Source organism: Eubalaena glacialis, chromosome 20 (genome assembly GCF_028564815.1).
Source record: "Eubalaena glacialis isolate mEubGla1 chromosome 20, mEubGla1.1.hap2.+ XY, whole genome shotgun sequence".
NCBI lineage: Eukaryota > Metazoa > Chordata > Mammalia > Artiodactyla > Balaenidae > Eubalaena > Eubalaena glacialis.
The window spans coordinates 36,399,516-36,411,784 of NC_083735.1; the positions used below are offsets into that span (position 1 = coordinate 36,399,516).

The 12,269-nt window shown below is 41.6% G+C and overlaps 1 protein-coding gene across 3 annotated transcripts in view; it reads right to left on the reverse strand.

The window, feature by feature from the left end:
* The window catches only part of HOOK3 (hook microtubule tethering protein 3), a 97,581-nt gene that overhangs the window by 82,011 nt on the left and 3,301 nt on the right, over window positions 1–12,269 (reverse strand). For all 3 annotated transcript variants that reach the window (XM_061177625.1, XM_061177627.1, XM_061177628.1), the window contains exon 2: window positions 7,634–7,719. In XM_061177625.1, the coding sequence (XP_061033608.1) occupies window positions 7,634–7,719 (86 nt within the window). The remainder of the gene's footprint in view (window positions 1–7,633; window positions 7,720–12,269) is intronic.

Sequence of the window (12,269 nt, forward strand, 5' to 3'; positions counted from 1 at the left end):
GTCACTGTTTGCGGATCACATGATACTATACATAGAAAATTCTAAAGATGCCACCAGAAAACTACTAGAGCTAATCAATGAATTTAGTAAAGTTGCAGGATACAAAATTAATACATGGAAATCTCTTGTATTCCTATACACTAACAATGAAAAATGAGAAAACGAAATTAAGGAAACAATCCCATTTACCACTGCAACAAAAAGAATAAAATACCTAGGAATAAACCTATCTAACGAGGCAAAAGACCTGTACGCAGAAAACTATAAGATACTGATGAAAGAAATCAAAGACGACACAAACAGATGGAGAGATATACCATGCTCTTGGATTGGAAGAATCAATATTGTGAAAATGACTATACTACCCAAAGCAATCTACAGATTCAATGCAATCCCTATCAAATTACCAATGGCATTTTTCACAGAACTAGAGCAAAAAATTTTACAATTCGTATGGAAACACAAAAGACCTCGAATAGCAAAAGCAATCTTGAGAAACAAAAATGGAGCTGGAAGAATCAGGCTCCCTGACTTCAGACTATACTACAAAGCTAGAGTAATCAAGATAGTATGGTACTGGCACAAAAACAGAAATATAGATCAATGGAACAGGATAGAAAGCCCAGAGATAAACCCACGCACATATGGTCACCTTATTTTTGATAAAGGAGGCAAGAATATACAATGGAGAAAAGACAGCCTCTTCAATAAGTGGTGCTGGGAAAACTGGACTACGTGTAAAAGAATGAAATTAGAATACTCCCTAACACCATACACAAAAATAAACTCAAAATGGATTAAAGACCTAAATGTAAGGCCAGACACTATAAAACTCTTAGAGGAAAACATAAGCAGAACACTCTTTGACATATATCACAGTGAGATCTTTTTTGACCCACCTCCTAGAGTAATGAGAATAAAAACAGAAATAAACAAATGGGACCTAATTAAACTTAAAATGTTTTGCACAGCAAAGAAACCAAAAACAAGACGAAAAGACAACACTCAGAATGGGAGAAAATATTTGCACCTGAAGCAACTGACAAAGGATTAATCTCCAAAATATACAAACAGCTCATGCAGCTAAATAGCAAAAAAACAAACAACCCAATCAAAAAATGGGCAGAAGGCCTAAATAGACATTTCTCCAAAGAAGACATACAGATGGCCAACAAACACATGAGAAGTTGCTCAACATCACTAATTATTAGAGAAATGCAAATTCAGAACTACAATAAGATATCACCTCACACCTCAGAATGGCCATCATCAAAAAATCTACAAACAATAAACGCTGGAGAGGGTGCGGAGAAAAGGGAACCCTCATGCTTGTTGCTGGGAATGTAAATTGATACAGCCACTATGGAGAACAGTATGGAGATTCCTTAAAAAACTAAGAATAGAACTACCATGTGACCCAGTAATCCCACTACTGGGCATATACCCAAAGAAAACCGTAATTCAAAAAGACACATGCACCTCAATGTTCACTGCAGCACTGTTTACAACAGCCAGGACATGGAAACAACCTAAATGTCCATCAACAGAGGAATGGATAAAGAAGATGTGATACATATATATAATAGAATATTACTCAGCCATAAAAAGGAACAAAATTGGGTCATTTGTAGAGACATGGATGGACCTAGAGACTGTCATACAGAGTGAAGTAAGTCAGAAAGAGAAAAACAAATATCGTATATCAACACATATATGTGGAATCTGAAAAAACTGGTATAGAGGATCTTATTTACAAAGCAGAAACAGAGACACAGATGTATGTTTGGATACCAAGGGGGAAAGGGGGGCGGTGGGATGAATTGGGAGATTGGGATTGACATACATACACTATTGATACTATGTATAAAACAGATAACTAATGAGAACCTACTATATAGCACAGGGAACTCTATTCAATGCTCTGTGGTGACCTAAATGAGAAGGAAATCCAAAAAAGAGGGGATATATGTATACATATAGCTGATTTACTTTGCTGTACAGTATAAACTAACAAAATATTGTAAAGCAACTATACTCTAATAAAAATAAATAAATAAATAAATAAATAGGCAAAAGATTACAGCAAACAGGAGAGGTTGTGGAGAAAGGGAACTCTCCTACACTGTTGGTATAAGCTGGTGCAGCCACCATGGAGAACAGTATTCTAAAAATATCAGTAGAACTACCATATGATCCAGCAATCCTACTCCTGGGCATGTATCTGTAGAAAACTCTAATTGGAAAAGATACATGCACCCCAATGCTCACAGCAGCACTATTCACAATAGCCAAGACATGGAAGCAACCTAAATGTCCATCAACAGATGAATGGATAAAGATGATGTGGTACATACATACAATGGGATATTATTCAGCCGTAAGAATGAAATAATGTCATTTGCAGTAACACGGATGGACCTAGAGATTGTAATACTAAGTGAATTAAGTCAGACAGAGAAAGACAAATACCATATGATGTCACTTATAAGTGGAATCTAAAATATGATACAAATGAACTTATTTACAAAAAAGAAACAGACTCATAGATGTAGAAAACAAATTTATGGTTACCAAAGGGGAAAGGAGGTGAGGGAGGGATAAATTAGGAGATTGATATTAGCAGAGACAAACTACTATGTATATAAACAACAAGGTCCTACTGTATAGCACAAGGAATGATATTCAATATCCTGTGATAAACCATAATGGAAAAGAATATGAAAAAGAATATGTACAACTGAATCACTTTGCTGTACAGCAGAAATTAACACATTGTAAATCAAGTATACTTCAATAAAAAATAAGTAAACATAAAATTTTTTAAAATTCCTATATTGACGAATGAAGGAATATACCGTTTACAGTGTATAATGATGCCTTTAGCTAACTGAAATAATACCAACAGCTAAAATTTATTGTAAGCTCACTACGTTCCAGGTACTCTAAAAACATAGGTAGTTTCCCCAATTTACAGATAAGAGAACTGAGGTACAGGAAGGTTATGGGCCCAAGGTCAAGTATCTATTAAGGGACAGCCAAGATTCAAAGGCAGGTGTGGCCACAAACTCCTAACCCCACCTGCGCCTCATTGCCTTGACCCAGTGCCTGCGGGTGGGGAAGTGTGCGGACATGAGCATGTGGCCACCAGCGTGTGGACACGGTCTGGCCAGCCACCCCTCAGAGGGCCCCATAGTCCCAGGGATGTCCCAGATCCCAGAGTCATGGTGGGGCACTGGGCTTGCACACCCAGAAATTTAGAAACAAAAAAAGATGACATCAAACAATTCGCCAAAGAAGATATATATATGTATGCATATATATATATATATACAGTAAATGTATGTAAACACAAGAAATACAAGAAAAGATTCCCGACATCACTAGTCATTATAGAAATACAAATAAAATCCACAGTGAGCACCACTAGACGGCCACTAGAATGGCTATAATTAAAAAGAGCAACCCCAGCAAGTGCTGGTGAGGCCACGGTGCAACTGGAACACTGACACGCTGCTTGTAAAAACATAAATGGTACGTCCGCTTTGGAAGCAGTTTGGCAGTTTCTTAAATATTAAACTTACACCTGCCACATGTTGCAGCCATTTCACCCTTAGGTGGACCTTCACCCCAGAGAAATGGCAGCGTATGTCCATACAAAGATGTGGACACTGCTGTTCACAGCAGCTCTGCTTGTAACAGCCCAAAACTACAATAACCCAGGAGCTCCTCAGCAGCCGAACGGATGGATGGATTGGGGTATATCCATACAACGGAATATGCATGGACTATATTAAGACAGGCAACAGCATGAATAAATCTCAAAATTTTATGTTGCATGAAAGAAGCCACACCCTCTCCCTCAAAAAATAAAACATACTGTAAGCCCATTTACATAAAATTTATGTAAAATGCAAACTAATCTACAGCGACAGAAAGCAAATCCGTGGTTGCCCTGGGGATGGGAAAGGGGTGGCTGGAAGGAAGGACTGAGGAAACTTTTTGAAGTGATTGGTATGTTCATTATCTTGATAGTTTCCTGGGCATCTCCACAGGTAAAAAAAATTTATCAAATTCTACATCTAAAAATGTGCAATTTACTGTATGTCAGTTTCATTTCAATAAAGCTGTTACAAAAGGAGGGGGTAAGTGCTCAAAAGACATGAGCTGTCGAGCCACGAAAAGACATGGAGGAACCTTAAATGCGCATCACTAAGTGAAAGAAGCCATCGGAAAGGGCTACACGCTGTGTGATTCCAGCTACCCAACAACCTGGAAAAAGCACAACTGTGGAGACAGTAAAAAGATCAGTGACTGAAGGGGAGGGGGATGACTAGGGGGAGCACAGGGGATCTTCAGGGCAGAAACTATTCTGTACGATGCTATAAGGAAGGATACATTTGCCCAAACCCATAGAATGTACAGCACGGAGTGACGGCTACCGTAAACTGTGGACTTCAGGTGATGCTGACGCATCAACGTAGGTTCATCAACTGTAACAAATGGACCATCTGGTGGGGGGATGCTGACAGTGGGGGAAGTTCTGTGTGGGGCAGGGAGCATGTGGGAACTCACCATACTTTTCCCTCAGTTTTTAGAAACTTTTTTTATTGTAGTAAAATACACATAAAATTTACCATCTAAGCCACTGTTAAGTGTACAGTGGCATTAAGTACATTAAGTACATTCACTTACTTAATGGTTGTGCAACCATCATCACTACCCACCTCCAGAACTTTTTTTCATCTCGTTCTGAAACTTTTTTCCATTCAATTTCGCTGTGAAACTAAAACTGCTCTAAAAAAACAAAGTCTACTAATTAAAAACAAACAAACACACAAAAACCAGGGGGACATGAACCTACATGGATGAACGAAAGATAGAAGTCAGCAATAAGATGTTGGAAGCAGGAAGGCAGATGAGCAGAAAATGACTTAAAACACGAGAGAGAGAAACAAATTACACTAACAATAAGCCTACTGAGATCTATTCACATTTGATAAAATTTCTACTAAAACTACAAAAACATACAAGTTTCTCACTTAGCTCAAACAAAATGAAGAGATCTGCCATTTCTCTCAGCAGCCACACTCCACTGGCTTTCCCCGTGCCTCTCTGGTCCCTCTGCTGGTAGATGTTCTAACCAACAACTAAATGTCAGAGTTCTTCAAGGCTCAGGCTACACACTGTTTTCTTCTTACCCTATACTCTTCCCTGAGTGATTTAATCCACACTCACGGCTTCAATTAAGAAACACCCAAATTGATATCTCTGGTTTGGACTCTTCTGAATGCTAGCCCTGCGGAGACAACTGCTAACTTAGAAATTTTCACAATTTCTCTGTAGCGCTTGTTATACTAGCAGTTCTGTTTCCTTGGTCATTTAACATCCGTTTTTCCCCAGGTTATAAACTCTCTGAACACAATTACCCTGTGGACTGTGGCTCATCCTTGCATCACCAGTGCTGGATGCAGAGCGGCCGTTCAATAAACATCAAACTGACAAAGGAGGAAGCTTCTGTGAAGCTGTTATTATACAATTATTTAAATAGACAATATAAAACAACATGAATGAATCACACAGACATTATGTTGAGTGAAAGAAGTCAAACACAAAAGAGTATACACTGTATGATTCCACTTATAAAAATGATGGTGTAGAAATCAGAACCATGGCTATCTTCGAGGCAAGGGGTATTGATTAGGGGGGGGCATGAGGGGGACCATTTGGGGGCTCAAAATGTTATATAGTTCAGTCTGGGTGGTGGTTATATGGATGTGTGTATACACGTGTGCATATACATACAATATATACATACTACACACAAATTAATCACTTCTTTTAGTATGCTTTTCGGTCTACATTACACCACAACAAAAGGAAAAAAGGAATGCATTTTGGGAAAAAAATGTAAAGAACTAAATATTGATGAGAAATATGCCCACAAGACTTTGGTAAATGAGAATAACCACTCTGCAGAACATAATGCACGTTATGATCTTGATTTGGTAAAATAATATACTCATACAGTCTTTCTTCTGGTTTCTACAATAGAAATCCTACCCAAACTAACAAGCAAAAAATTCATTTAATGACACATACCTGGAAAGCTCACGTAGCTAGGCCCACTTGCCCACAAATAATTTTTATTAAGAACTGCACTGAAACTCTCTAGACCAGGGGTCCCCAACCCCCAGGCCGTGGACCACTACCGGTCTGCGGCCTGTTAGGAACCGGAATGCACAGCAGGAGGTGAGCGGCGGGCGAGTGAGCGAAGCTGCATCTGCCGCTCCCCATCGCTCCCCATCGCTCGCATCACCGCCTGAACCATCGCCCCATCGCTCGCATTATCGCCTGAACCATCCCCACCCCATCGCTCGCATCACCGCCTGAATCACCACTCCCCCACCGTCCATGGAAAAATTGTCTTTCACGAAACTGGTCCCTGGTGCCAAAAAGGCTGGGGACCGCTGCTCTGGACCATTCAAAAGCTAAACGTTATAGGGCACCACTCAAAAGTGTCCACGAAAATCACAAGACCGCTCTTCTGAGTGCTAGAACCAGGGCTGGTCAGTTTTCAAGCGAGCCTTCTTGAGCTCTGCCAGAAAGTCTGTATGCTTGTATGTCTGGAGAGATGTAAGGTGCAGAAGAAAGGTACAGCAAGCTACAGTTTTCAAGCATGAACCGCCAGTGTGAAAGGCAGGTAGGTTCTCTGAAATGCAGGCATTTGAGAAGCTTCCAGACGGGCAGCTCTACACAGCTCACTGCAAGGGGAGCAACGGCAAGAATCCTTTAGCGATGATACTGATCCTCAACAGAGCTGCAGGAAATCTCAGCAAGTCCCATGTAAATTCTTTAGTGTCTCAGGCTGACAAGGGCTCAGGGCTTCAAAAGACAAAAGTATCTCCCAAATCACATCAAACTTACTGACATCTTAAATTCACAGGTAACCCTTTATTTGAAAAATTCCTAGGTCAAAAGTTGAAGACAGCCATACAATATCAATTTTACAATTATTATGTTTTCACCCTGCCTCTAGGTGGAGCTTACACTGTGTGTGTGTGTGTGTGTGTGTGTGTGTGTGTGTCTGTCTGTCTGTCTGTCTGTCTGCAGACGGGTGTGGGGGGAAGCAGCAGGTAACAAATAAGCAAGCAAAATACATGGTATACGATACAGTGTTGCCTACTTCTGAGAAGCATACGGAAGGTTAAAAGGGAAACGGAGCACAGGGCATGGCTATCGCTTATTTTCTAGGGGTGGGCAGGGAGGGCCTCACTGGTAAGACAACGTCTGAGCAGAGCCCTAAAGAGAGAGAAAGCCTCTCAGATCCTTCTATGATGGCAAAATCCGGACGCTAACAGGAAAATGTCTGCCAAGCTTACACTGAAAACCACAGGAAGAAAGAATTCTGCTGAAACCGTTGGAGTACTGCAACAATTGCAGCCCTAACTACCCTTGCAGCTGGTCCATCTGTACCTAAACAAGCACAGGCTGCCAGAAGCACCTGTGCTGCTCAGTTCTTGGTCTCTGCGCAACACGTGTTTCATGCGAGCACTTTATTTTTTTGTCCATGTTTTCAATCTAATAAATATCCAGGTATAATAACATACAAAAAGATAAAGCAATTTATTCTTACATCTTTTGGAGAACCTGGGCCATCACAACCCCATTCGTTAAATCTTCCACGGTCTGGCATGGTGCATCCACACTAAATGTCTGGATCTGGGAAAAGGAAATTAAAAAAAGGGAAAAAAAGATTCCATGGTTAACCATATAGAAGAATTCTTAGACTTCTTCTACCTCATCTTGGGAGTTGAATAAGTCTTAAAAAGCAGAACACTGTGAAATGTTTTCCCTTACGGGAAGTTTCTTGCAGCTTGCTATTGCAATTTTTTCCTTTTGGTAAAAGAGAAATGGTGGTGGACACCGGGTGGCTTCCCCGCATTCATCCTCCTCACAAATAATCATCTAAGAAAGTCACGGTACCGTCATCCCCTCTGCCAGTGACTGGCTCATGGGTGCACAGGCAAAGACAATTTGGACCAAACAGATGCAAACAGAGGCTTACTTGGGCTTCCGGGAAAGAAAAGCCAACCTCCCCTTGGTGTGAATAAACATGCTGGTTGCTTCAATTGCCACGAGCAGTCATCTTGTTGACCGTTAGGATGCGGCCAATGCAGTGGATGGCAGAGAAGAGGAACAGAAAGAACGGGGTCCTTGAGGCCAAAATTGAGCCACTAAACTAAAAATCTTGAAGCCTCCTATTATGTGAGACACGTTTCTTCTTTGTGCCTGGCCAAGCTGAGATTTCTTTTACTCAGAACCAGAATATCTTTATACAGATGTAGAAATCACACAGTCAGGTTAGATATTCAGTTCATTTTGATTTTAAATGTATTATGAATCAGAACTAACATAACATGGCTGAGAATTAGTAGAAATTATTTCTGAGCAAGATAATAATACAGCTGAGCCAGCAATGATTCTACTCAGTAGCACTACCAGGACTTAGAAGGCAATAAATCACTGAGAATAGATAGACGCAAGCCATGCTCTGCAGTTTATAGGTTGTAAAATGGAGGAGTATGGGAATCAGAGGAAGAGATAAAACAGGGAAGAGAGTAGAATGGGGAAAGAAAGGGTTAAAGAAGGAAGCATCGTTGTGCAAAACCTCTCAAGTCACGTTAGGACTTCATCCTCAGAGCACGGAGAGAAAGCAAAGGATTCTAAGCAGGAGGGTGAGGCCATGAGATCTGCATCATATAAGGATCACAGCAGCTGCAGTATGAAGAAAGGCTTGCAGGGAACAGGCAGGGAGACCTATGTTAATAGGTTTGTATGTTAACACATGAGGTCAAACTAGGTAATGACAATGGAAACCCTGCAAATAATGGTCAGGGGACCATCTGCCTTCAATACATTTTTACTTACAGGGTTATATTCCTAGAAGTAAATTTGCTGGATCAAAGCGTATGAACGTTTTAAGGTTTTTGATAAATATTGCCAAACTGCCCTGAACAAGTGCTGTAGCAATTTACTAACAGTTGGTGAGCGTCCACTTCTCTGTGCCGTGTCATCTATCAAATCTTTAAAAAAAGAACTATTAACAAGTGCAGTCAGCAGCTTCTTCATATTTTTGACAGTCTTGTGGGTAGAGATGGTTATGGCGGTGGGAACTAAGGAAATGGCCTTAAAGATCGCATAGCAGGTGGTTTCTACTTAGGTGTCTATTTGGGAGAGGTGATGAAAAGAGGGCCCTTGCAGGCTACCCCCTGACACTAACCTTATACATGCAGAGGTTCAATAAATTGTTAATAAATGAATAAATGGACCAAATAAACATCATCTGTAGGAAATGATACTGAATTTCACTCCACACTCTCTCCAGTCGCCTCGTCAATGGTACTGTGATAATAACAATGCTGTTTGAAAAGAAATAAGCACCCACTTTCGTTTTACAGTTGCTGAATTCATCTCTTTCTTGTAGGCTTAGAATGAAAAAGAGCAGAGGTGAGGGCCACACCTCACTCATATCTTGATCACCAACCTGGCCCAGAACAGCCCTCACTGAACACGCTCTGCATGTAAACTAACTCCATCCCCAGCTTTGCTCCTAATCTGCTGGATGTGTGACCTTGGATATGCCACTTTACCTCATTTCATGTCAGTTTTTCAATCTAGAAATTGGGAAAAATACCTTATGGAGGGGTGTGTTGCTTAAAGAATGAAAGAGAAAACAAATGGACATTACGTATTTGTAAAAGTCTTAAGCAGTAGTTCCCAGACCTGGGTGTACACCCAAATCATCTGGGAAGTTGGAGAAGGCTGGGAGTCTATTTTTAACAAGTTCATCAAATAATGCTATGTGGCAGGGCACTGATTTGGCATTTGGAACCCTCTGATCCAAAGGGTTCTGATCCAAACCCACTACCAAATGTAAAGGATGAAAGATTAGAAAACTGCCTCTGGCCAAGCATAAGGAAAAACTCAATAAAGCAGGTAATTCAATAATGCAAGTAATTTACTTGTAAGACTATATCTGTTTCTCTCTTGGGACTTAAAACTATTTTCGTTTTGATTTTTTAAATGTGGCTTCCAAACAATTATTTTCTCTGAATTGGCCCTTGAGGTAAAGAGTCGCTCATGAAGGCTAGAGGATGTCCACCTCTGCTTTGAGATAAAAGTAAAGCAGATCCCAGAGAAACTCTCTCTATGGAGTTTCCTTTTGAGGCAATAAAAATGTTCTTGGAATTAGATAGTGGTGATGGTTGCACAACCTGCAATCATACTACCAAAGCACTGAATTGTGCACTTTTAAAAGAACTTTATGGTATGTGTATTTTAATTTTTTTTTTTTTTTTACAGAGCAAACACTCTTTAGTTTATTTATTTATTTATTTTTGGCAGTGTTGGGTCTTCGTTTCTGTGCGAGGGCTTTCTCTAGTTGCGGCAAGCGGGGGCCACTCTTCATCACGGTGCGCGGGCCTCTCACCGTCGTGGCCTCTCCTGTTGCGGAGCACAGGCTCCAGACGCACAGGCTCAGCAGTTGTGGCTCACGGGCCCAGCCGCTCCGCGGCATGTGGGATCCTCCCAGACCAGGGCTCGAACCCGCGTCCCCTGCATTGGCAGGCAGACTCTCAACCGCTGCGCCACCAGGGAAGCCCCTGTGTATTTTAATTTTTAAAAAAATCTATCACCTACCAGTTCTCATAAATTCTGAGTTAAAATCTACAGGGTGTTTCAGGAGAGCAGTAAAAAAAATTTTTTTTTAATGTACTTATTTTATTTATTTATTTTTGGCTGCGTTTGGGTCTTCATTGCTGCACGCAGGGGCTACTTTGTTGCGGTGCGCGGGCTTCTCATTGCGGTGGCTTCTCTTGTTGCGGAGCACGGGCTCTAGGCGCGCGGGCTTCAGTAGTTGTAGCATGCGGGCTCCAGAGTGCAGGCTCAGTAGTTGTGGCTCGTGGGCTCTACAACACAGGCTCAGCAGTTGTGGCTCGCAGGCTCTAGAGCACGGGCTCAGGAGTTGTGGTGCTTAGCTTAGCTGCTCCGCGGCATGTGGGATCTTCCTGGACCAGGGCTCGAACCCGTGTCCCCTGCATTGGCAGGCGGATTCTCAACCACTGCGCCACCAGGGAAGCCCAATAAGTAGCGTAAAATTTAAAGATAATTGCACCTAACCACATTAGGGCGTGACACGCTGCTGGAAGAGTCATAACCTCTCTTTTAATTCCAAGGAGCTCTATTAACACCATCCAACTTCCACCTCACCTTCCCCCACAAAAGCATGAGAAGGGTAAAGCATGAGATCACCTGGAATTACTCTCTCTAGAGTAGTGATTCTCAACCAGGGGCAATTTTGCTCCCTATGAGACATTTTTAGTTGTAACAACTAAGTGGGTGCTATTGGCATCTAGTAGGTAGAGACCAGGATGACAGAGCAGTGCCCAGAACAAAAATGATCCAGCCCAGAATGTCAGTAATGCTAAGGTTAACAAACCTTACTCTGGAGCAGTGGTTCTCAAAGTGTGGGCCTCAGGCCACTAACAGCGCCACCTGGAAACCTGTTAGAAATGAAGACTATCAGGCCCTAGCTCAGTCCTACTGAATTACAGACTCTGGAACCGGGAACTAGCAATCAGCATTTTAACGAGCCCTCCAATTATGCTGATCAATACTAATGCACAGGAAACATTTCTTAGTGTTAAATTGAACGCAATCAAAACATAGGTGAAGGGCTTCCCTGGTGGCGCAGTGATTGAGAATCTGCCTGCTAATGCAAGGGACACGGGTTCGAGCCCTGGTTTGGGAAGATCCCACATGCCGCGGAGCAACTAGGCCCGTGAGCCACAACTACTAAGCCTGCACGTCTGGAGCCTGTGCTCCGCAACAAGAGAGGCCACGATAGTGAGAGGCCCGTGCACCGCGATGAAGAGTGGCCCCCGCTTGCCGCAACTAGAGAAAGCCCTCGCACAGAAACGAAGACCCAACACAGCCAAAAATAAATAAATTAATTAATTTTAAGAAAACAAAAAAAAAAACATAGGTGAAGTTTCTTGTCCAAAGCTACCCACAGTTAGTAGGAAGCAAAGTCAGGATTTGAACCCAGGTGGTCAAATTTCAGAACCTATACTCTTAACATGTCATATTGGCCCTCAGTTAAAAAAAAAAAAAAAAGAAAATTAAAGCTTTAAAAAATATACATGCTTTTGTACATCTGATTCCTTTATTCCTCCATTAGAGGACCTAAGAGTTAGGAAGGACAGAGAGAA